Consider the following 26575-nt stretch of genomic DNA (forward strand, 5'->3'; position numbering starts at 1 on the left):
CCTCCTCCTCCTCCCCCCTCCCCTTCCCTTCCCCCTCCCCTCCCCTTCCTACCCTCTTCCCTCCCCTCCCCTCCCCCTCCCCCTACCCTTCCCCCTCCCCCTACCCTTCCCCCTCCCCCTACCCTTCCCCCTCCCCCTACCCTTCCCCCTCCCCTTCCCTTCCCTCCTCCCCTCCTTCCCCTCCCCCCCTCCCCTTCCCCCTCCCCCCCTCCCCTTCCCCCTCCCCCTCCTCCCCCCTCCCTCCCCTTCCCTTCCCCACCTCCCCTTCCCTCCCCTCCCCTCCCTCTCCCCCCTCTCCTCCCCTCCCCCCCATTCCCCTCCCCTCCCATTCCCCCCCGCCCCACTCCCCTCCCCTTCCGCCTCCCCCCATTCCCCTCCCCTCTCCTGCCCGGCAACGCCGGGTACTTCTGCTAGTAATAATATAAAAACCATTCACTTAGGAGCTGCTGAAGGAGTTTCATTGACTAAGGAGTACAATCCTGAACGGGTTGCCACTCCCATTGCAGGATGTAATTTAAATAATGTATCATAATGCAATTGCCTCCACCACCGAAGGTGGACAGAGGTTATGTTTTCATGCCTGTTTGTCTGTCTGCCTGGCTGTGATGTGAACAGGATATCTCAAAAAGTTATTGACGGATTCGGATGAAACTTGGTGGACAGGTTGGGTGTGTGAGAGGGAAGAACTGTTTCGATTTTAGTGAAGATCCGCATCTGCATACGAGAATTTTTTGACAGATTCTTCACAAATGAGAGATGGGCCCAAAACGATATAGCATGTTTTAAAAAGTTGTGGACAGATTTTGACAATCTGGTGGACGGACAGGTTGGGTCGGTGACGAGAACAATCGGAGTACATTTTGGTGAAGATCCGGTTGCAGATCCAGCCTGTCGGTGGGATACAAAACATAAACCGTTCCGCCTGGCGGAGCTATGCGTTCTACCAAGTAATTTAATGTATAATTTATAGTATACATCCTCACGTGCTTTGGCCATCTCTACATACACTCAGCAGTGCAGTGAGCACACACGTGCAAATGGTTGTTGTTGTGCAATCTGTGGGCCTTTGCTGGGAACGTGTTATCGTGAAGATCTTTGTTTCAAACATTCCTGCAGCTGGAAAACCTTACACTGTTATTTGAATGTGGCAGTGCTCCCGCTTTGTAGGAGATTACAGAGACTTGCTTCGTAGTTGGAGATGGAGGAGGGAAAGGGAGAGAAGGGAAGGGGTTGTTTGAATGATTTATTGCAAAAAAAATAAAAATTCTGATGATGTCAAGAGCTTACGCTTACTGAGAAGCTTGTGCATTTAGTACATATAGTACATAAAGGCAAATGACAGAGGGAGACAGTAATGTGCTTTCTGCATGCATTTATTACAGAAACATTGAGACCAATTAAAAGTACATGTATCTGGAATTTGAACATGTTCCTCCATTATGAGACTATGGTTAAGACACGAACGCACACATGACTGACTCCTCAAGTTGACCCAACTTTACTGGAACACCGATAATAACACACGGAGCAACACTACCAAAATACTTGTGGGAAAGTAAAGTGGCTTATTATTTGATGAAAATGAATGCATGGATTGAAAAGATGCCGTTCTGTGTGTAACGACCTATTACAAATGCTATTATGTAGGCCGCAATACATTTCGTTGACCCACATATGCCGGCCAAGCCCGAGATGACCAACGTTGACAAGAAATTGTCCCGCATCCTGCGAGGTGATGCGGTCGATACCAAGGTAGAACAGGACGGCAAGACTTTGTCTCGTTGGGCAAGCTCGTCTCAAGCTACGGTATGCATGGTCACCAGACCAAGTGCACAACACTCTTGTAGTAGAATGCAAGAGGTTGCATTGAAATCTCATCAATACCTTAGAAAAATGTCGTTCGCTTAATGTGCTACTGAGTTGCATACATTTGCGCGCACACGCATGTCTAATAGCTCGTACACGTACACACATGCACACTCTTGTACAAACTTCTGCTCTGTGCTATCTAAATTCTAGGTGAGTCTGTGATCCACAGGCCTCGATGCTGGATGTGAGGGAAACTATTCTAAAGCTCACTGTGTCAAAATCATGTGCAGCACAAAATCTTTAATTTTGGATTCACGCAACACGATCCGCCCTGGTGTCTTCTTTTGCTTTGATCGTTTTGTGTCATTGATAACAGCTGTACTGCATTTACTATTGCCTGGCAGGTGGGAAGTTCAAAACACATTTCTGAAGTCGTTGTTCAAGCCAAGAGGACGGCGAAGTGAGTTGTCCTTGGGTTTTAGGGTTATGGTTAGAGTGGACTCTGGAGCTCTAAAGCCACGAGTGGGCCTTGTTGTTAGAAAACTGATGCTGTGCTGTTATCTGTGTGGAATTTCCATGGGGATTGGGGTGGGGAATGGAGAATATGTTGAGGGAAATAAATAAATATAATGCAAACCATAAATGTAGCTGTATCATAATCGTGTGTGTGTGTGTGTGTGTGTGTGTGTGTGTGTGTGTGTGTGTGTGTGTGTGTGTGTGTGTGTGTGTGTGTGTGTGTGTGTGTGTGTGTGTGTGTGTTCCAGTTTGTTTTTGGACCGCGTATGTATGGACAGCTGGCAAACTCCACCCACAATTGTAACCTGAAAAAAAAAAAACCAGTCGCCATTTTGTGAAGGCGCATAGGTCTTAGGCCGCAGGCCTCAGATGTCAGCCCATGGCCCAGTGCAATTGGAATTATCTGAGCTATATAACCACGATGCTTTATATATGCACAATTGCACATAAGATAAGCAGTAGGCATATTTTTGCATCATGTATGTGCCCCGGGTTATGTATATTATTTTCAGGGGCGATTGCAGCAGCGGTTTTTGGCCTATACACTGCCCAAATAAAGGGATGAGCAACCCTACTATGAATTTGCAATTGATCACAGGCTTTGGCACCAATACAAATTTTTATTCTGGACCCGAATTGGCTTAGCGGTTAGGGTGCCGGCTTGGGATCCCAGGATCCTGGGTTTGAATCCCGGTCGATCGCTGAATTAACGCCAGGGGGGTTGACTCAGCCTGTCATCCTTCCGAGGTTGGCAAATTGAGTACCAGCTTGCTGGGATGAATGATCACGGTGTGTACCCCGATTTAGAATAGGCACACCGTATCCCTGCGCATCGTAAGAGCGTGACCAAGGGTTGGCGTCAGGAAGGGCATCCGGCCATAAAAACATTGCCTCAAACAGGGAACCATGATTGTCATGGGGCCCGCAAGGCTAACCCCCGCTCTAGCGGGGAAAATGGCCTTAAAACGATCATTCATTCATTCATTCATTTATTCAGACATTCATTCACCCGAGGCATCAAAAAGCTACATATATTGAACAAAGAGTTTCAAGCGTAGCACCTCACTGCCATTAGAGCATTTAAATTGCATCAGATGTGGCAATAAATGCGAGTTTTGCTCCCAGCTTGCCGGCTCTGACAGAAGGCTCCATTTGCATTTTGCCACCTCCATCCCTTCCCTGTTTAGAATCCCACGCGGGCATGAGAAGCTTGTAAGGAATATGAAAATACAGAAGTTGCCCGTCATTTTTCTGGCCTTTTCTGCTGGTATTAATAGTAACAGCTAGAGTGAAATCGATGGTTGAGTCGAGCCATTGCAAATCCCCATGCTTCCCACCGAAAGCAAAGTTGAAAGATAGCAAAAAGTTCCACCAGGAATGACCCAATATCTACTTTTGAGACACCTGTGACTCAAAGGCCCCAACCCCTGGGACACGAACCGAGGTCAAATCCAAAACTTCGTTACATATTTCATGCGTCCCCCAATGTTAATTGCATAAACAAATCTACATTTTAAAAAATGGTAAAAAATGTGTCTGTAATTACGTTTTTGGTATTTGATCTATTGACCCCGCCCCAGGGGGGCGGACAAAATGATACTGCTCTTGCACCTCCGTGCCATGTGGTGATCAAAACATACCAGGTTTGGTGAATTTCTGCACAACTATTTTGGAGGAGATAGCTTGAGGAACAGAGAGACAGAGCCAATTACAATATCCCCACGTTTTTTTTGTGGTGTAGCCCACAGGGCAATGCTGTCGAGAATGGCGTTTTCTTTAAATATGTCCCCACAAACGTACACCAACCAGAGCTGAGGATCTGGTCACATGACGAGACATGTTTAGTAACTGTTTTTACTAAAAGGAAATACAATGACCTTCAGTGGAACGTTTTGGGGTCCCAACGGGTGTTTTAAGGTTGGTAGGAGGTTTCAGAAATTCCTCGATACAATTATGATTTTGAAATGCGATCGACACGGGCCTTGCTCCCAAATCCAGAAGTGAACAGATGATGATGGCTCGCTTGTTTGATATCTCAATGCAATCGTGATTTAATATTATATTTTGATATATTGATACGATAGTATTCATTTGTGCTTGGAATGATGAATGATGCTGTTTGGAATGAAAATATAGAAAACGTGCTGTTGATGCCTGACATTCAATTGAAGGTGGCACAGGAATGTGGAATGTATTGGTTCATTGTTTGCCATTCACCGTTTTTTTTTTCACCCAAGTCATTCACGAACATGCTGTCCATGCCTGAAGTCCAAAAAATTTAATACTTGCATTATTTGCTAACTGGTAACCCCACCCAGGTCATGCTATCCTCTTCAACTAAAGTATCAAACAAGCCCAGCTACACCATTGTTAGACTATCCATCTTGTTTCCAAAAAGCTTGGAGAAAACAATTAATCATAACCTATCAGAACGAAGCGAACCTCACACAGTTGAATGTATCCCCTGCATGCATTTTTCCTCGTCGGTGGATGATCTTGTTTGATGTATTTCAAGTTCTCGCTATTTTGATCGATTTCAGCACCGTTGCATTCATGGTGTCCGTCAGCTTTTATGGCTTCTTTGCCACAATTTACGATCTAAGATTTTGTTTTATGAATTGATACCTGAAGATAAACGAGGTAGTATTTCTTGTATGACCATGCATTTTGATTTTTGAGCTAGGGTGCATGTGTATGGGTGTGACAAACTTTTCATGGCTTTTTGTGACCATGTACTTTGGTCTTTATGTTCCAGTGCATGTGGTCAGATTTTGTAGCAGAAGGAACTTTTAAATAGAGAAATGTTACTGTCTCACACCGGTGTGAAAAAGACTCCCCCTTTTAGGTCTTGATCCATGGTAATGCCCTGTGGAGACCTCTCCCTTGGCATCGGTATTAAAGGCCTCCTTTATTTATTTGTTTAAGGTGACATCATCGGGGAAAGTTATTACTGACTTTGCAACACATGGGTTTCTCAAGTATATGATTCTATATCTGTGACTCTTTTCTGTAGAAAAAGGAATCGTGTTAATCTTTTGGCCATCTTGAGTGTAACAATTGATACCATCATGGACATGCATGTCCATATCATAGCGGTGAGTTTGCGTGGGAAAATGATGGGAATCTATTGGGGGTACTGTGACCGGAAGTGAGGAGCTGGGAATATATCCATGTGTGGGAGATGCTGAAGCTGCCAATATGAGAACCCATGCAAGTGAATTGTTCTCACACTTGGGCCTAAGCTCGCTCAATTAGAGGCTCAACTTCCATATTGTTTCTAATGTCCTAAAGCACAACTTGGATTGACTGGCTGGGTAATGGGATAGTTGAGCTGGTTAGTTGCATTTAAATTTGTGTGCAATCTCTTTAAGGAGTTTGGATGACATTTTTCTCGGTATGTGCCATTGTGGAAGTCAAAAATTCACACCTTGTTTTGATTCGTTAATGGTGTGCCTCTCTGCGTCTGCGCTTTTTGTTTCACCATTGAGATGCCTCTGATTTCATTGCCGAGCTAACAATCCAGTCAACATTAATACTTCTCTCCTTCTGGCTGTCTGTGTGTGTCTGAATCCTTATGTGCCATAGTAAGCAGGATCAAAAGTTACAAAAGAAGGGAAACCAGAAGAACCCACGATTAGAGCAGGACAATTCAAAGGTATGTACCGAATTTACAATCTCCGGCTCATCTCGAGAGCATTTCAGATTGAAAATCTCAGGCTCATGGTGCAGTGACTGGGTTCAATGACGTCTTGTACTGTCACATGATTACAATGGCATTAGTCAGTCGACAAGTGACAAGGCAACAAAGTACATTTGCTATTTGAACCTGGGGTCAAAGCATCGAACTGCTCAAATGGAAACATTGCATAGGTCAAATCCACATGTTTATTTCTGACAAAAAAAAAAAAAATACAAAAAAACGAGTCTGTTCAGACAAGACGAACAGTCGGTAAAACTTACTTTCTCTTTCCAATTGCCATATGCAATTTTTTGGTTCTTTTTGGATACTTGGTCGAGGCTCGTATTATAGCTAACACATATAACATATAATCAAGAGGGAGGGAGAGAAGGAAGCACAACAACAACAGGCAACGGGGACATCAGGAGATCTGTGGAGAGAGGGCTGGGGTGGAGTACATGGGAGAAACAATATGGACACTGCAAGGGCTTTTAGGAAAGAAAACGGAATTTGAAGGAGGTACATTTGGGATGGGTTAACTGGGGTAGAAAAGATCAATGTTTTGAATGGGCAAAGATGAGATGGTGGTGAACAGCTGTTTTACAGACCTGGAGGTAGGAGTGGGATTGAAGGGAGTGGGGGAGTTTGTACCAGAGGCGGGAGAAAAGAGGAATTGAAGGAGTGAAGGTGAACAGAGTCTTGATTTTGGCAGTTTCACCAGAAGAGGGTTGCAGGCAGATCTTGTGCGACCTGTAGGAATATTTGGGGGACAGAGCACAGAGCTGGGGGAGCAAGGCCGGAGAGGAGTCGGTAGAAGACAGAAAGACCACCAACCTGCCTGCGGTGAGTGAGTGAAAGGCCCTCGGAGTTAGCTTCATTGCGGGAGATTCCAATGATTCTGAAAGCTTTGGTTTCTACAGCGTGAAGCGGAGCTAGGTGTGAGGCAGGAGCACCGGCCCAGAGGGGAGAGCAGTATTGCATCAATCTGCAGATGAAAGCTTTGTATGTGGTGAGAAGCTAAAAGGTGCCAAGGAAGGATTTCCTGATAATTTTTGTGCCTCTGCCGATCAAGTCACTGGAGGAAATATGTTTTCGGGTTGTCTGTCCGGCTGTCTGTCAATCCATCTGTGATAGGTTTTCATTACTGAGATAACTTGAGAACAGCCAAAGGGATGTTAGTGGAACTTGGTGCAGGTATGTATAATGATTAATGATAATAATGAAAGACGAACTGATTAGATTTCGGGGTCACGAGGTCAAAGGCGAAAGGTCAGAGGTCTTGTTCGGTAAAAATCCTGTCACCACGATAACTTTTGAACCAGTGCTGCGATTCTGACCAAAGTTTGTACAATTGTGTATTGTGATGCAAAGATGAACTGATTTGATTTTGTTCCAAGTGATCAAAGGTCAAAGTCTATAATAGCTTTATAACTTGAGAGCGGCTGAAGTAGATATAATTCAAACTTGGTACAGATATGTATCATAATGTAAAGATCAAATGATTAGATATTTGGGTCAAGAGGTCAAATGTCAGATGTCCCATCAGGTAAAAATTCTGTTACCGAACTAACGTGAACCTGTTATGGGATTTTCACCAAACTTGGTATAAATATATATTATGATGCAGCGCTAAACTGATTCAATTTTGGGATCAAGAAGTCAGAGGTCAGAGGTCATGGACAATAAAAATTATGTTGCCGCACCAACTTGTGCACCAGTGATTCGATTTTGAACAAACTTGGTATAAGTATATATGATAATGGGAACTGATTGAATTATGCCATCGAGAGGTCAAAGATAAGAGGTCGTGTCAGATAAAAATTTGATAACTTGACAACTGCTGAAGGGATTTAAATCAAACTTTGTACAAGTATGTATAATGATGTAAACTTTAACTGATTAGATTATGGGGTCACTAGGTCAAAGGTCAGACGTCATGTTCAGTAAAACTTCTGTTACTGTTCTAAATTGTGAACCGGTGATGGGATTTTGACCAAACTTGGTACAAGTATATATTATGATGCAAAGATGAACTGATTCGATTTTGGCATCAAAGGTGAGGAGGGAGGTGATTTTGGTGAGGTCAGAGGTCATGTCATGTAAAGTTGACAATTTATTTCTGCATTCAAAATCTTTGGTCATTGAAGGGCGAGGTGACAGGGTAATAGATCTATCCAATTACTCGTGATGCTCGAACACAATAATCCAGACCAGCTGTGCGCATTGAAAAAGGCATCGATATGTAGAGAGCACCATGCCTTTTCTCAGATATTCCAAGAAACGGAGGAAGAGGAGAGGGTGGTCGGCGAATTGGATTGCAAGAACTTCGCAGTAGGAACAGCACAAAAACAAGGAGATATAACAAATTTACAAATCGCCGCACAAGCGTAAGTGAAGAAGAGTTGAGGGATTTATCCGTAGATTTGGCAGTGAACAGCCTTTAAGGTAAATTGTACAAAAACCTGCACTTTAAGCATCATTTTCGAAATATTCTGTCGTTGCTTTGAGCCAATTTACTGGGCCATGCTTGTGTGTATGAAGCTGCTGTTTGAGTTTATGACGGTCGTGTACAACTCAATGTGCGTCATCATATCTCTTGAAGGGCACATTACATAATGCAGTTTTATGTGCAAGTCAGAGAACGTGGCCTTGTGCTATAATAACATGATTATGCTTTACCGTGTTTATTGTCGGACATTAGAGTCACCAAATGTAACTAATTCATTCAATGATCCTGGTGGTTTCATTTAAAACTAGAAAGACACTCTAGAGAGCATACCTCCGCCTGGTTGGCCATATCACTCAATGGTGAAGAATCCTTCAAAATTCTACGAGCTGGATCCAGATCCGGATCGTAACCAAAATCGAATCGAATCGTTCTTGTCACACACACAACCTGTCCAACAAGTTTCGTCTAAATCCATCCATAGCTTTTTGAGATATCCTGCTGTGTATCGTTTTTGGCCCCATCTCCCAATGGTGAATAATCACTTTAAAAATTAAATAATCCTCATATCCGAATCCATATTCAGATCTTCACCAAAATTGAATCGATTCTTCCGTGTCACACACACAACCTGTCCAATAAGTTTCGTCCAAATCCATCCATAACTTTTTGAGATATCCCGCTATGTATCGTTTTTGGCCCCATCTCCCAATGGTGAATAATCACTTTAAAAATTAAATAATCCTCATATCCGAATCCATATTCAGATCTTCACCGAAATTGAATCTATTTGTCCTCGTCAGATACCCAACCGGTCCACCAAGTTTCGTCCAAATCCGTCCACAACTTTTGTGATATCCTGCGATGTATCGTTTTTGGCCCGATCTCCCAATGGTTAAGAATCACTTAAAAAATTCTCGTAGCCGGATCCAAATCCGGATCTTCACCAAAATCTAAGCATTTCGTCCCTGTCAAATACGCTACATCTCTGCCAAATTTCGTCCGAATCCGTCCACAACTTATTGAGATATCTTATTCACAAACGGACAGACAGACTGGGGTGAAAACATAACCTCCATCCACCTTTGGTGGCAGAGGTAATCACCTTTATACAACTCCTTCCACATCACGGTTGGTTTATTGAGTGGTGCACGTCTCGTTATTCTTAAGCATGTATTTTCAACAAATGTTATTGAGTTCCAAAATCGATAAAGTGAATAGACAAATTATTGCTGTTTGGAGTTTTTACTTGAAGTTGACTCAAACTTGAGTACAGTCCACCTGGCTGTCCATGACGAAGTGAGTCTGATGAAATTTGTCATTGCTTATTTTCATTTATTCATTGTTGCAATCACGTCGTAACCAGGTTCTTTTATTTATTGCGCACACAAAACTAGGTATTCCATCTAATTGTTGAGTGGCACATTTGTTTTGCTAATATGCGGAACAAGTGAAATACAGGTGTCGAGGGCTGACAGGATGGCCTCTACAGGTACGCACACTCTCCTCTAAACAGCCCTCTAGCCTGGGTTTAATTCCGGACCCAGCTATAAACCACCATCACAGGCAGGGTGATTCAGCAATGTGTGTGCCGTCCCTCGAATAGACGTTAAACGACCGTCCCGTCTGCCGGCATTCGTTGGTGGATGCTAAATATCCCACACTGTCCTTCGAAAAGAGTAGATGAGCTGTCGCCGGCCTCGTGAATAAATTACAAACTCCTGCCAAAATCAACAGAGGGAACTAAATCAGCGGCACGTCAGCCACTGATGCTACATACGGACGAGGGAACACGACAAGACATGTATCATGTGAAGTTGAGGATAACTGACCAAACAACCAAGCTCTCCCACCCCACCCCAAACTGCCTTTTCCCACTTAAAAAAAAACATCCTAAAATATGCATTTACATCAGTATCAAATCATATGTACAGTGCATTCAGAAAGTATTCAGACCCCTTCACTTTTTTCACATTTTGTTATGTTGCAGCCTTATGCTGAAATCGTTTATAAATTCATTTTTTTGCCTCATCAATCCACACTCGATACCCCATAATAAACCACCTTTAGAGGCCATTTTTTCCCCGCAAGCGGGGGTTGGCCTTTTTCGGGAACTGTGGTTGTTGTTGTTTTTCGGTCCCCTTTTTGAAGCAATGTTTTACGGCCGGATGCCCTTCCTGACGCCAACCCTTTTTGCCACCTTTAACGACAAGCAGGGAATTACCAGTGAACTGGTACTCAATTTGTCGACCTCGGAAGGATGACAGGCTGAGTCAACCCCCCTGGCGTTAATTCAGCGATTGACCGGGATTCGAACCCAGGATCCTAGGATCCTAAGCCGGCACCCTAGCCGCTAGCCCAACACCAGGGACGGACGGTCGATACCCCATAATGACAAAGAGAAAACAGGATTTCAGAAAGTTTTGCAAATTTATTAAAAAGAAAAAACTGAAATATCACATTCACACAAGTATTCAGAACAGGCAGATCAGGAGAAGTGGTGGAAGTATTGGTCGGAAGAAGAGTGGACATATGTTGTGTGCAAGAGACAAGATGGAAGGGAAGTGGTGTGAGAATGGTGAAGGGTAGGCAGGGAGAGAAATACAAGTTTGTGTGGCAAGGGTGCCTGGAGGGCGTGAATGGTGTTGGTGTCCTGTTTTCTGAGGAGTTTGTAGACAGTGTGGTGAGTGTGACTAGAGTGAGTGATAGGTTGATGATGGTGAAAATGATGATTGGAAAGCTCTTGGTGAACGTCATCTCGGGATATGCTCCGCAGGTTGGTCGGAGCGATGAAGAGAAGGACAAGTTCTGGTGTGCAATAGAGAAGCTGATGGAAAACGTGAACGATGAGGAAGTTGTTGTGGCAGGAGGAGACCTAAATGGACATGTGGAAAGGAGTATGGACGGTTTTGAGGGAGTTAATGGGGGTTACGGATATGGTGTTGTTGATTGTTGTTGATTGTTGAAACATATGATTTGTTGATTTGTTATACTCAGTTCCAGAAAGAGGATAATAAGCTTGTTACATACACGTCAGGTGGGTCGACGACAACCGTTGACTACCTGATGGTGCGTAGGCGAGATAGGGGGCACCTCCGGGACACAAAGGTGATCCCGGGGGAGGAGGCTGTTTCACAGCACCACTTGGTTGTCTGCGACATAAGGGTGAAAGGTGCGAGGAGAGCTCGGCGGGTGAAGTACCAACCGAGAATGAAGGTGTGGAGGTTGAAAGAGGTGACAGTAAGGGAGGCATTAAAAGAGAGGCTAAGTATGGTAGAGGATGATGTGGTTGAGCTTGAACGTGGTTGGATGTCAATGAAAGATAGTCTGTTGGGAGCCATTGATGAGGTATGTGATGGACAAAAGGACCAACGAGGCACTCGGAAACATGGTGGTGGGATGCTGAAGTTGGAAAGAGGATTGACGAGAAGAGGAAGAAGTTCAAGGAGTGGCAGAAGGTGAAGGGTACGGGAGCAGAAAAAGCAGAGCATGAAAGTTATAAGGCAGCCAAGAAGGCTGCAAAGAAAGAGGTAGCAAAGGCGCAGGAGGCATGTAGGAAAATGTTCAGAGAACGCTTGGATTCGGAAGAGGGTCAGAGAGCAGTATTCAGGATTGCAAAGCAGATAGCAAAAGAAAGGTGTGATGTGATGGGGGTGAGTTGCTTGAAGGATGAAGTGAGACAAATCGTTGTGGACCCAGATGGAATTAAAGGAAGATGGAAAAGATATATGGAAATGCTGTTGAATACAGAGAATGAATGGGATGGCAACATAGAGTAACCCAGTTTTAGGACCGGCAGAGAAGATAACAGAAGGAAGTTGAGGAAGCGATAAAAGCAATGAAGAGTAGAAAAGCGGGAGGGCCGACGGGAGTTGTGGGAGATATGTTGAAGGCAGCAGGAAGTTGGGGTGTGAAGAGAATGACAGAGATCTGTAATCTGGTGGTGAAAGAAGGCCGCATTCCAGTGGATTGGGAACTGAGTACCCTCGTCCTTCTATCCTTATATACAAGGGGAAAGGTGACTCTCTGGAGTGTGGCTCGTACCGAGCGATAAAGTTATTGGAGCATGGAATGAAGGTATTGGAAAGGGTGTTGGAGAGGAGGATAAGAAAGAAGGTGAAGATCGATGAAATGCAGTTTGGATTTATGCCAGGAAGAGGAACGACAGACACGCTCTTTATTGTGAGGCAGTTGCAGGAGAAGTACATGGAGAAGAGGAAGAAGTTGTTTCTTGGGTTTGTTGATCTGGAGAAAGCATTCGATAGAGTTCCACGCAAAGTATTGACATGGGCATTTAGGAAGTTAGGAGTGGATGAATGGTTGATCAGAGTAGTGATGGCAATGTACAAAAGAGCGCGCACAGCTGTAAGGACGAAGGACGGGAACTGTGGTGAGTTTGAGGTGAAGGTGGGAGTGCATCAGGGGTCGGTACTAAGTCCACTACTATTTGTAGCTGTGATGGAGGTGCTGGCTCAGAACGTAAAGGAGGGTTCACCGTGGGAGTTGTTGTATGCAGATGATCTCGTGTTGATTGCGGAAAGTATGGATGGACTGAAGGAAAAGATGAACAAGTGGAAGGAATGGATGGAGACAAAAGGTCTGAAGGTGAATATCGGAAAGACAAAGGTGATGGCAAGTGGTAAAGCATGTGGTGAGGTGGAAAGAACTGGGAAGTGGCCATGTGCTGTGTGCAGGAATGGTGTCGGAGTGAACTCTATTCAATGTACAATGTGCGCTGAGTGGGTTCATCAAAAATGTAGTGGTCTGAGAGGGTCATTAACCAGTGTGGCAGCTACATTCAAATGTAAGGTTGTTTACAGAGGGAGCTGCAGATGGAGGAAATGTTGAGTTGGATCTTCGAGACGGCATGAAGCTGGAAGGTGTGAAAACATTTTGTTACCTCGGAGACATGCTGAATGGAGAAGGTGGATCAGACTCTGCAACGGTTGCTCGAGTGAGTTGTGCATGGAAGAAGTTTCGGGAACTGAGTGGCGTGCTGATGAGGAGGGGAGTGTCGTTGAAGCTGAAGGGAAAGGTGTATGCTGCATGTGTGAGAAGTGTTATGATTTATGGGAGCGAGACATGGGTAATGAACGTAGAGCAGCAACGAAGGCTGGAAAGGGTGGAAATGCGAATGGTTCGGTGGATGTGCGGAGTATCGTTGAGAGAGAGGAAGACAAATGATGAATTGCGAAAGATTATGGGAATAGAGCCTGTGATTGATGCCGTGAAGAGGAACAGGTTGAGATGGTTTGGTCATGTGTTGAGGAAGGATGAAAGTGACTGGTTGAGAAGAGTGATGGAAATGAATGTAGAAGGAGGTAGAGGACGGGGAAGACCGAGAAAGACTTGGCTAAAGATGGTGAAAGAAGAAATGCGGGCAAGGGGGTTAACAAGGAGAGATGCAGAAAATAGGGCAAAATGGAGAAGATTGTCATGGGTACTGCAAGGCTAACCCCCGCTCCAGCAGGGAAAATGGCCTTAAAATGCATGTTGTAAACTGCATGTTGTATTCAGACCCTTTGCTATGACACTTGAAATTTAGCTCAGGTGCCTCCCATTTCTCTTGGTCATCTTTGAGATGTTTCTCCACCTTGTTTGGAGTCCACCTGTGGTAAATTCAATTGATTGGACATGATTTGGAACGGCACACACCTGTCTATTTAAGGTCTCACAGCTGACAATGCATATCAGAGCAAAAACCAAGCCATGAGGTCGAAGGAACTGCCTGCAGAGCTCAGAGACAGGATTGTGTCGATGCACAGATTTGGGGAAGCACACAAAAAAATCTCTGCTGCATTGAAGGTTCCCAAGAGCACAGTGGCCTCCATAATTCTTAAATGGAAGAAGTTTGGAACAACCAGTACTCTTCCTAGAGCTGGCCGCCCGGCCAAACTGAGCAGTCGGGGGAGAAGGGCCTTGGTAAGAGAGGTGACCAAGAACCCGATGGTCACTCTGGCTGAGCTCTAGAGATCCTGTGTGGAGATGGGAGAAACTTCCAGAAGGACAACCATCACTGCAACACTCCACCGATCTGGGCTTTATGGCAGAGTGGCCAGACATTTATGGCAGAGTGGCCAGAAAAGTTAAAAAAACATTTTAAAATATATCTATCTAGCAAGGTATCTCAAAAGGTTGTGAATGTATTCGGCCGAAACCTGGTTGACAGGGTGGGTGTGTGACAAGACAGAAGTTATTCAATTTTGGTGAGGATTTGAATCCGTATCTGGATCAGACAATTTTTAAAGTGATTCTTCACCATCGAGTGATAGGGCTAAAACCAATAAGTTATATGGCATGATATCTCAAAATGTTGTGAACGTATTCAGACGAAACTTGGTTTACAGGTTGCGAGTGTGACAAGGTCGAATCAGTTCAATTTTGGTGAAGATCCAAGTCCAGATCTGGATACGAGAATTTTTTTATTTGTCAGTGATTCTTCACCATTGAGTGATGGAGCCAAAACAATATACAGCAGGATGTTTCAAAATGCTGTGGACGAGTTATGACAACTTGGTGGATGAGTTGGGTAAGTTACAAGAACAAGTCGATTAGCTTTTGGTTCAAGTCTGAATCCAGATTCAACCTATCAGTGGGATACAAAATGTAAATTGTTCAGCACGGCAGAGGTATGCGCTCTATTGAGAGCCATTCTAGTTTCAATATGATTTCTTTATTGCCATTCTTTTTATCATTTCTCATGATTGACACGTTTCTATTCCACCATTTACTGGATTTAACATCAATACAAGGGGTATAAATCATTCCTTCAGGTATAAATTCTGTATTCTAACACCCTGCTGATGGAAGCAATACTATCAGCGCTTTGTTTGTCATTCGTTTGTTTGATTTGAATATTACTCCTGGTTTGATGAAACTTGAAACGAGCTTCATAACTTGTCAAACTTATGGACATATCACACGGCATCTGGATTCTAACGGTTTCAAAGCTGCCGTTTAGTAACTAATTGTCGAAAACCGAAGTAATGCAGAGATCCCGAAAAGTTAAAAACCACAGGAACACAACCAATTTGAGATTTTTATCTGAGAACAAAGACTGACTTTACCACAGATGGTCTTCATTTGGGACAACGCACGACACATTTGCCAAGCCTTGTCATACCCCTCGGGAGTCTTACCCCCACTGACCCCACGTCCATCTCTTAACCACTTCTCTCCCGAAGGGATTTATTAAGGCTGAGCAAATTTCCAGATTAATAGAAACTTTCATTCCACATGAATCATTTGACCATTAAAACAGATACATTATATCGTACATCCTTGGCTCAAATTGGCTTATTTGACCAGACCAACACCAGCCTGGTGTTGGCTTAGCGGTTAGGGTGCCGGCTTGGGATCCTAGGATCCTGAGTTCGAATCCCGGTCGATCGCTGAATTAACGCCAGGGGGGTTGACTCAGCCTGTCATCCTTCCGAGGTCGGCAAATTGAGTACCAGCTTGCTGGGATGAATGATCCCGGTGTGTACCCCGGTTTAGAATAGGTACACCGTATCCCTGCGCATCGTAAGAGCAAGACCGAGGGTTGGCGCCAGGAAGGGCATCCGGCCATAAAAACATTGCCTCAAACAGGGAACCATGATTGTCATGGGGCACGCAAGGCTATCCCCCGCTCTAGCAGGGAAAATGGCCTTAAAACGATCATTCATATATTATATATCCTTGGCTCAAATCGACAAATCCGTTGTTTTCTCCAAACAATCGATTCCAGCAACTGCTAAAAATTTGAGCAATTGGTAAAGAAGAGACTTACCTGCACGACACGTTTTTCTTATCTTGAAAATGTGCTAAAGCAAAAAATATCAAAAAAGAACATGCAAAAAGGTTGTGTATAAGTGAACGTGCTCTTTACAAAACCCCATTATATTTGTTTCTTTAAAAAAAAAAAAAAAAAGCACAAGTGCATGAAGTAGTGCGAAAGTACAGCATGGAAAGAAATACACATCCTTCAAGTATTTTATTCTGAGGCTAATTACATGGATTGCAAACATTTAGAAGTAAAAGTTTTTCTCGTTTTTCTATTGCTTTTAAATGTTTTATGTATTATTATTTTGGCACATAAGCTCCAGATAACTCGCTAGATATGGCTAACCTGCATTTAGACATACTTGGCAGCTGTTGAGGAATTCATATTAAATGAAGCTAACCTAACAAAACAGTGGGTTTGATTGGCAGGCCGAATTATTATTTCACTACGTCTTTTCCTGGTATACCACTATGACCGCTCAACCTCACACAAAACGACGACATACATCTAAAAGCTCCATCAATGGCCAAATGATGAGTACACATTCGTCGGCTTGTGTACACGTATCCAAATTGTGCATACGTTGGTGCTGAGTATACTTTGATCATTTTGTTATTCAGCGCACACGAAACAAAAAGCGGGGTTAGGAAATAGCTTCACTTCTGTCTGTCTGTCTTTCTATCTGCAAATGTCAGTTTATGATCAAGAAACTACATGATTTTCATTTAAAAATTTTAAACACTAATCGGAACGTGAATCGGAAAATGAACCTGCAGGTCAGTAGTACTTTGGCTCTGAATTCGTCCCGATCGCACATGCGCAGAGAGGAAGGAGAATTTTTTTTTACTCTGCGTACCTGTCTCACAGTCAAACAAGATTGAAAATCATTCCAAACAGGAAAGTTACTGTTTTTAAGGATGTCATAAAGGGCACAAACAACAGGCACAAATAACTAATGTGACATGCTGGATAAGGTGGTGTAAAAGACATTGCATCAACAGCGGTAAACTTCCAACATGTATTTTCTACAACCCTTAAAACCGTTATTGTATTTCAATTTAATTATATTGTGAAGTCTGAAGTATCCTTTGTGCTGGAACCTTTTGTCTGGTAGATGGCCTAAATCAGGGGTTCCAAACCTTTTTTGTGTTTTGGCTCCCAGAGCACATCCCCAGCACCCCCTCCCTTTCGCGAGGGTCGAGTGGCGGAGGGCATGTAAGCAGGCTAGGGGGGTCTGTGGGCAGGCCCCACCAGAAAATTTTTGATTTCTAGATGCTCTGTGGTGCATTCTGAGAGGTGTTTTTTCCTTTTATTGGCTATTTTGTTTGTATGAGAATTGCTAAATTATTACACAGAAAATGAGGAATTCCAAGTAGCCAACATGAACATTTAGTTCCATAGTTTTTTTTCTGTTCCTTACTGGCTCCCAACTACATCGTTTTTGGAAGAAACAAACAAAGCAACGTCGCTCGAATGATGCATGTTTGATATGAGATTTTCATATTATCAGTAGCAACAGTATGGTCAGCATAAAATAGAACTGTCACACAAGAAAACAGTATGAAAAGGTTTCAAGTGAAGAATATGTGAAAACTAAAAACCTCTGTCTGTATTTAACGCAGTGTGTTATAATTTCATAAAAAGAAACTCAATTCGACAACAACTCAGGTAATCAAAACTAGGGACGCGGTGCATGCGCCTTAAAAGTGAATTAAAAACTCAGTGGGATGGCTGAAATTGCATTTTAGCTACCAATTGGGGTATCAGTGGTTGAGTTACAGTCAGGGCACAGCGGAGGTCATCCTCCAGCGGGGAAAAAAACAACAAAAACAATATTTAATTTTTCGTATGGTTCAAATTACCCCATAGCCCCCAGAGAAATACACCATGGCCCCCAGGTTGGGAACCACGGGCCTAAACGGTCTTTTACCTGGGTATATGGCCTAAATTGACCTGCGTTCAATAAATTCTACAGCTTTACCATTCTCCAAGGATCATTCAATAGGGCCGAAATCAATAGCAAACACACAAAAATGGCTCAAACACGTTGTTTTACCCTTTAAAGGGTTTATTTTGTAAAGAAAAGTACAGGGAAGAGGATAGACAAGACATTGTAACAAATGGTACGAACCACGCGAATCAAAAAGAACACAGGTAAATGAGAATATGCAAATTTATGTGCAATGATTATAAATCAAGCAAATCCTAACCCACTAGGTGCTACATATAGTGGGGGGGCCAATGTTTTCCCGTTGAATTCAAATGTTAATTTGTGGACACTGGTTGGGTTGTCTTTAGGGATGATAGAAGTTGTAGAAAAAATATGTCTCCATTTTTTTCAAGTTCTTTATAGCGGCCATTTTGGATTATCAAAATGGCGTTTGTTGAAAACCGAAATTGTCATTATCTTGGCTTCTAAATGACCTAGAGTGTTAATTTTGGTGTCCAAATGTACATATTTGCGGATACTTAATCCAATAAACACACATTTATACACCTACATATGATCAAAAGGGTTCTTATGGCAGCCATCTTGGATTTTCACGCACTTATGCCAACACATATATATATTTTTTTCCATCATTTTCACTTCTAAATCACATAAAGGCTGGACTTTAGTGTTCAAATGTACACTTATAATGTCTTTATGCAATATTTTTAGTTGGCAGTGTTCATTGTTACATTGAAGGATCTCCATCCTCCTCATCATCAGTGTTATCGATTCCCATGGGGCGCTCCTGACCCGTGTTACCACACACCTCTTCATCTGCCCCACACATACACATCTCAGAACAGTTGAGATGCTGAGACCTGCATGAGCAGTGAGACATGCATTGGGTCTTCTTGCAGTTACATTTGATTAGATGTGTGATGGCAGCTGGGGCTGGAGGGTCCTTGGTTGTGATGGGCACCAGCTGATCTCCTTCTGCTCTCCATCCATGTTCTGTTGGTTGTGGAAGCTGGGGGTCCGGTACATCAGCCTGATGCCACACCATGATTGTGAGCTGTCACTGATTGTGAGCCAGCCATCTGACGGGCTTCTTCAGCAAGCCTACTCAGCTCTGGTGCTGTCAGAAAGAACCTTTCGCGGGCACTGGCATTCTGGGTAATGCCCACAATACCCCCTGTCACCTTCATGATCCTGTTGATGTGCTCCAGTGCATGGTCCACACCTACAGCACAGAAGGGGATTTCATTCTTATGGACACTGAAGTTCCCATCCATGAACTCTTGGTAGATCCCTGGATCTGTCATCTTCAGGGCCTTCATCTCTGCAAGGTACCGGGGAGTCAGCCTGGCATATTTCTGTTTGTCATGTGCAAAGAAGTATATGCACATCTCATCCAGTGAAGACAGGTGAAGCTCAAATTGTCCATCACGGGTGGCACGGATGAATGTGTATATCAGCATTATCATCCGCATGTAGCGTCGCACAAACTTGAACAGTGGACTCTTGGCTTCTTTCCTCTCATCAAACTTTGCCATGGCCTCCAGGACTTCGTTTGACTCGAGGACAGCTAGCATGTTGTTCTGCGCGCTTGTCATCTCCTCTCGGTTGTGTAGATGACAGCTCTGGGCAACCTGTTGTGCTGACTGGGTACATGGGCCCCTCAGATGGGGATGCTCTTGGAAGAATTCGTCCACATAGAGGTCGAAGAGGGCTTGGACAGTGGTGATGTGGGCCTCCAAAGCCCTCTTCATGTGCTTGGCTTCCAGTATTTGTCTGGTCGTTGTTGGGCCATAGATATCAGCCTCAGACCAAGCCTCGTCAAGACCACTGTCCTCTATGGCATTCCCAGCAGCCCTCAGTGCAGCCATCACAGTGTGCATCTCCCCTAGTCGCAGTACCCACTTGCCTTTGCAGTCATCTCTGGTCATCTCCAGCTGTTTGGCTCGCTCATACAGGGCCATGTCTAAGGTGATCACTGTCTTCCTATCGGGACCCATGACCATGCAGTTGATTTGCTGTGTCTGTTTCAAGACTGTTATCAGTGTTTGCCATTCATGGGCTGGTGCTGCTACCAATGGCAGGGCGTTGACCTCTGTCAGAGGCTTCGAAGAGGAGAGCAGTGAGTTGTAGGCTGTCCAAGTTGGGATATTGTGATGCTTGATCCTACTGCCAGGTGGTTGTTTTGGATCGTGGACGAGTGACCCAACAGGGTCAGCATGCTGGGGTTCTGCAGCTTGCAGCTGGTCATCTGGTGGGATGATGTCGTCTTGTACGTCCTCAGCTTCAGCTGTTCGCATGATTGTGCGTGAAAGTAGCCACACTGTGTCCGTCGCAGAGTACGGCTTGGTGACATCTGGGTTTGACCGTGTCTTGAAGCTATACGTGGTACCTGTGGCAGATTGTTTGTTTGGTGCTTGGCAAGGAACAAAGTCTGGAGCAGTCAGAACCTTGAGTGAGCGGTGTCTGGCCTTTCGGTCATGTAGTGTCAGTGTTCTATGTTCATCTGTGGAGGGTGCATGTTCCCGTCGTTGGTAGAGTGCCCAGGCTGTAGCACGGAGTGTCCGCTTCCAATCAGGTGTGTCTTCAATGAAGTCACTGTTGTCCACTGCAAAGAAGACAAACGTCCCTATGCGCATGGTTCTTGGAAAGTATACACCCTGTTCTGTCGTAGACTCTATGACTGAGTTGGCCAGCTGTGTCTCCAACCGCAAGATCCGACTATAATCAACAGACAGACCGAACCCATGCAGGAAATCCAGAAGCTTCTTGTTTCTGGTGGACTGATGGACTACAATGGCAACGGCAAGCTGCTGTGGCCATTCTAAGCGATGGCGGAATGGTGCATCTGGCTCTTTGGGCTTGTACGTGACTTGGCGTTTTGACTTGTAGCCGTACATGATGTTCTGACTGATGGTTATAACATCTCGATGAATAGTGGCTGAGCGCATAGTCTCTGGCTCAATGCTCGTGGCTGGTCCTTCCAGTAGCCAGCGGAGGAAAGCATAGAGTACTTTGGGTACATGCTTTTCAGCATCATCAGTGTTCATTTCTCCTTCAAATTGCCATGGGTGCTTGTTCTGACAAGCAATGGCACTGCGGAGAACAGAGGCACTCTCAAACAGTTGTTCGATGTTTTTTTCATTTGTCTTCGTCATTGCATCTTCGACAGCTGCATCACACACGGCAGTGGAGAATACACAGTCTGACTCGTTTCGACGTTTTGGTTTCATGAAGTGAACGTCATCAATGTGAGAGTTGATTTTCTCCTTCATGCCTTGGGTAGTAGGTGATGGGACATTGTGCACACCATTATTGTCAAGAATCCTGGAGTAAACCGACTTGAGGTCAGACATGTTGAGAATTTCACCAGCTTGGAGTAGAGAGCGAACAAGGCTGACAAACTCATTGTCTGCGGCTATTTTGATAACATTAGTTTCTTGCAGTATGTGTTCTTTGTCATCACTTGATGTCCCACTCTTGGGAGCACGTTGGACATTCTGCACCCAGCATGGGAGATGATACTTGACGTCGATCGCATGAGCATCATGTGCACTGATGGCAGCACTCAGCTGAACTTTCCACTTGTGGTTGCTGCCTTCTTCAACAGCTTTCTTCAGCTGTTTACCTGCGTTGAACGTGCATACAACATGTACACTTTCCTTAGTGACCTCTTGACAGAAGAAACAAAGGTCTCTGTTGAATGGAGTTGATGATGAACGTCTGAAGCGAAGAGTCTCGTCTTGCGTAGAACCTGAGGTACTTGCAGCGGCAGGTGCAGAAGAAGGACGTCCACACCTCTTATGAAGATGCTGGGTGTCGCCATGTTCGCAGGCTTTCTGGTGGCGAACTCTAGCACGCTCCAGGTGAGCAGTGTTGCATGTAGATCCATAACATGCCCGGTGCCACTTTGCTTTATTGTTCCTCAAGTCAGTGGCAGTGAAACAGCTTAATCGTTCGCTGATCTGTTTGAAGTCGGCATCACCATATCGTGCCCTCTCCTGGATGAACTGGAGAAACTTTGCATATGAGCCCAGTGCTGGCTCAGTCACTAGTGCACCTTGGGGATCCTGGCACTGAATGCAAAGTGTGAAATCAGTTTCTTTCTTGGTTTTCTTGCTTTTTGGCTCCATCATAGCTCAGGGTCACGAATCTGGAACATACAAATAACAAATAACAATTAAGATAGATGTGCATTAAGTTAGATTTTGGACACTGGTTCGGCTGTGCCATAAAAACCTATTTTTATCCCTTGTAGGTTATTAAAGAAGGTTTCATTCAATTCTCTATCCCCAAAAATGTACAACTGGACACCAGAATCGAAACTCTAGGTCATTTAGAAGCCAAGATAATGGAATTTTACGTTTTCGACATCTGCCATTTTGAAAATCCAAAATGGCCGCCATAAAGAACTTGAAACAATTGGAGACATATTTTTTCTAGAACTTATATCATCCCTAAAGACAGCCCAACCAGTGTCCAAAAATTAACAAGCAATTTCACCGGGCATTTCAATCTGCTACATTGGCCCCCCCACTAATATCACACTTATAAAACAAGAAAATAATGAAGGCGGGACTTCCCTTTTCTACGGTACGCAGGGTGGATCAGTCAATGCAGCCCGCTTTGAAAACCAGGTGTGAGACAAGAGCCAGTGACGAAGTCAGTCCAAAGACGATGTAATACTGCCATGAGCAGCACCAGTGACTAGTAGTTCCTCAACTAGGCCCCCTTTGTCATTTTTAGACCGAGGCCTTCTGTTCTGCCCTCCGTCTTCTTTGTCTTCCTCCAAAAAAAAAAAAACAGTGATCCCAGCTTGGGTTGATTCCCCACAGACAAAACCACAATCTGTCTCCTCACAAAACTCCTCTTTGTACAGCTTGCTCTGCTCGTCGCCTCACGCAAGGTTTCCACATCTCTCTAAAAACAGCTGAGGCCTCTTCTTCCTCTTTTGTTTCCTGGTCTCTTGAGTTTTTTTTTTTTTTTTCTTTCCTTCTCCAAATGAGGCCTTGTTTCGTGGGCTGAGTTCTCCTCTGGCTGTCCTACCCACGGGGTGGTCTCCATCAAAATAAATTGCACACTGGCACTTCCGGCTCCACGGCACACTGCGCCGCCATGGTTGACACATACTGGCCAGACAAATTGTGATTGCCTTGTAGTACACGTGACATATATGTGCGTCTCTCATGGGGTATCCTTCCATAGCCCCACTCACAAATAAGGTGTTTACGCCAACAAAATTATTGTTCAACCTGTCTATAAATTACATACGCTGACTGGTCAGCATCACGTGTATCAAACGACTTACTCTGACAGGTCCCTGTTACATGGCAATGTAACCTACTCAAAACACATGGAGCATACTGAAGCGTGGTGTTACGCGTGCTGCTTGTAAGTAAGGAGGAAGCGGACAACGCGGTAAGTTGTAAGAGTCTTTATTCAAGAGCTCCACTGTAACACTGGAGCGTTCCGGGCTGCGCGCCCGGTGTATATCCCGCGGCCACGCCTACCCCTCGGGCGTGGCCGCCACCCACTTGGTGCGCGGAATGATGCCCTCGCGCCAGTGAGCTTTCGTGTCCACCACACGCGCCCCCCCAGAATTCCCGTGCACCTGGAGGGCCAGTTTGCGGGGCAAACGGATGACCCGGCCGAAGCGCCCTCTGGCGACTGGCGGCGTCCGGGGTGCAGGGATGCCAGCTGGGATGCCTCCGGCTGCACCCGGGATGGGTGCAGGCTTGGGGGGCGGCGTGCCGGCGGGGCCGGGTGGTGCCGGGGGTCCGCCCGCCAGGGGGCGACCCCGACGCAGGGGCCGAGCCACCGGCGGTGGGTGGTCCACGTCGAGGTGGGCCGGCTTGAAGCGGTCTATGTAGACACGGTCAGGAGTGCCGCCGATGTCCAAGGTGAAATGCTTCACCCCGGTCTCCAGCACGCGGAAAGGCCCGTCGTACGGGGGCCGCAGTGGTGTCCGGTGGGCGTCGTGCCGGACGAAGACGTACTCCGCGGTGCGAAGCTCCGGGGCGACGTGCGTAGGTGGGTGCCCGTGGTGCGCCGTGGGCACCGGGGCGAACCTCTGGGCGGTCTCCTGCAGCGCGGAGCGCTCCTGCGCAGCGGACCATGGTGCCGTGGAGTCGCGGAGGAACTCGCCCGGCACCCGCAGCGGTTGCCCGAAGACCAACTCCACCGTGGATGCGCGCAGGTCGTCCTTGGGCGCCGTCCCAGGGGAGCCTGTCGGCCCAGCCGCCGTCGCGAAGGGTCGCCCGGAGCGCGGCCTTCAACGAGCGGTGGAACCGCTCGCACAGGCCGTTAGCCTGGGGGTGGTAGGCCGTGGTGCGGTGCAGCTGGACCCCGAGCCCCCGCGCGACCGCCCCCCAGAGCTCCGAGGTGAACTGGGGGCCGCGGTCGGACGAGATGTCCAAGGGGGCGCCGACCCGGGCGACCCAGGTGGCGATGAACGCCTGCGCGACATCCGCCGCCGTCGTTGACGCCAAAGGCACGGCCTCCGGCCACCGGGTGGTGCGGTCCATCATGGTCAGGACGTGGGTGAAACCCTGCGAGGGGGTCAGAGGTCCCACCAGGTCCACGTGAATGTGGTCAAACCGACGTTCCGGCACCGCAAACGGGGCCAATGGGGCCTGGGTGTGTCGGTGCACCTTCGCGCGCTGGCACGCGAGGCACGTCCTGGCCCAGCCGCGGACGGCCTTCTGGAGGCCATGCCAGACAAACTTGTCGGCGGTCAACCTCTGGGAGGCCCTCTTGCCTAGATGGGACAGGCCGTGGATGGCGTCGAAAATCTGGCGCTGCCAGCCCGCGGGCACGATGGGGCGAGGCCGCCCGAGGGAGACGTCGCACCAGAGGGCCGTGCCCGCGCCGTTGAACGGCACCTCGGTGACGCGGAGGCCCATAACGGCGGTCCGCAAGGCCTGGACGTCAGGGTCGGCGGCCTGGTCCGCCGCCATCCGGGCATAGTCGGTGCCGAGGTGGACCCCATGGGCAACGGACCGGGAAAGGCAATCCGCCACAGGGTTGTCCTTCCCCGCGACGTGCCGGATGTCCGTCGTGTATTCGGACACGGCCGAGAGGTGATGCTGCTGCCGGGCCGACCACGGCTCGGCGACCTTGCCCATCGCGAACACCAGTGGCTTGTGGTCGACGAAGGCCGTGAACGCACGGCCCTCGAGCAGATGGCGGAAGTGCCTGACCGCCAGGTGGAGCCCGAGCAACTCGCGGTCGAAGGTACTGTACCGGCGTTCGGACGGGCGAAGCTGCCGGCTGAAGAACGCCAGCGGTTGCCAAGCTCCACGCACCCATTGCTCATGCACCGCGCCCACCGCGTAGTCCGAGGCGTCGGTGGTGAGGGCGATCGGTGCATCGGGCGCCGGGTGCGCGAGCATGGTGGCGTTAGCCAAGGCGAGCTTCGCGCCCACGAACGCCGCGTCCATCTGCTCGGTCCAGGTGACGTCACCTTTGCCCGGCTTCCCTCGGAGGGCCTCGTGCAGGGGGCACAGGAGCTGGGCGATGCGGGGCAGGAACCGATGGTAAAAGTTTACCATGCCCAGGAACTCCTGGAGCCCCCTGATCGTGCGGGGGCGCGGAAACCCCTTCACCGCCTCCACCTTGGCCAGTAGGGGGACGGCCCCGTGCCTGGTGATGCGGTGCCCCAAAAAGTCGATTTCAGTGACACCGAACCGGCACTTGGCAGGGTTCACGATAAGGCCGTGCTGGCCCAGGCGTTCGAAGAGCGTGCGGAGATGGTGGAGGTGCTCTTTGCGGGACGCGCTTGCGACGAGGATGTCATCCAGATAGACGTAGACGAAATCCAAGTCGCGCAAGACGCTGTCCATGAGGCGCTGGAACGCCTGAGCCGCATTCTTCAAACCGGAGGGCATCCGAAGAAATTCGAAAAGACCGAACGGTGTGATGACAGCCGTCTTCGGGATGTTCTCCGGCCTGACGGGGACCTGGTGGTAACCGCGTATGAGGTCCACCTTCGAGAAGAAGGGCATATTCGCCAAGCGGGCGGAAAGGTCCTGAATATGGGGGACGGGGTAGCGGTCGGGGGTGGTGGCGTCGTTGAGACGGCGGTAGTCCCCGCACGGTCGCCATCCCCCGCCGGGCTTGGGCACGATGTGGAGCGGCGACGCCCAAGCACTCTCGGAGCGCCGCACGATGCCGAGCCGCTCCAGCGTAGCAAACTCGGCTTTAGCAACCGCGAGCTTCGTCGGCTCGAGGCGGTGTGCCCGGGCGTAGACCGGTGGCCCGGCGGTGGGGATGTGGTGTTCCACCCCGTGCTTGACGGTCCCCACCGAGAAGGTGGGCCGCGTGAGGGCCGGGAAACGGGCGAGGAGGCGGGTGAAGTCGTCCGCTGCCGCAAGTGTACAAACGAACCTCGCCGGGACCGAACCGCTCAGCAAG

At 47.0% G+C, this 26575-nt stretch overlaps 1 protein-coding gene across 1 annotated transcript in view; it reads left to right on the top strand.

The window, feature by feature from the left end:
• LOC137415963 (kinesin-like protein KIF9) overlaps positions 1–26575 on the top strand; it is a gene marked incomplete at its 3' end in the record, with an annotated part of 72514 nt that overhangs the window by 35617 nt on the left and 10322 nt on the right. Inside the window, exons 12-15 of the mRNA XM_078769254.1 lie at positions 1648–1806; positions 2214–2269; positions 5911–5980; positions 8273–8391. Coding sequence (XP_078625380.1) covers positions 1648–1806; positions 2214–2269; positions 5911–5980; positions 8273–8391 — 404 coding nt within the window. The remainder of the gene's footprint in view (positions 1–1647; positions 1807–2213; positions 2270–5910; positions 5981–8272; positions 8392–26575) is intronic.

This window comes from Myxine glutinosa, unplaced genomic scaffold (assembly GCF_964187855.1).
Source record: "Myxine glutinosa unplaced genomic scaffold, kmMyxGlut1.1 SCAFFOLD_1815, whole genome shotgun sequence".
Taxonomy (NCBI): Eukaryota; Metazoa; Chordata; class Myxini; order Myxiniformes; family Myxinidae; genus Myxine; species Myxine glutinosa.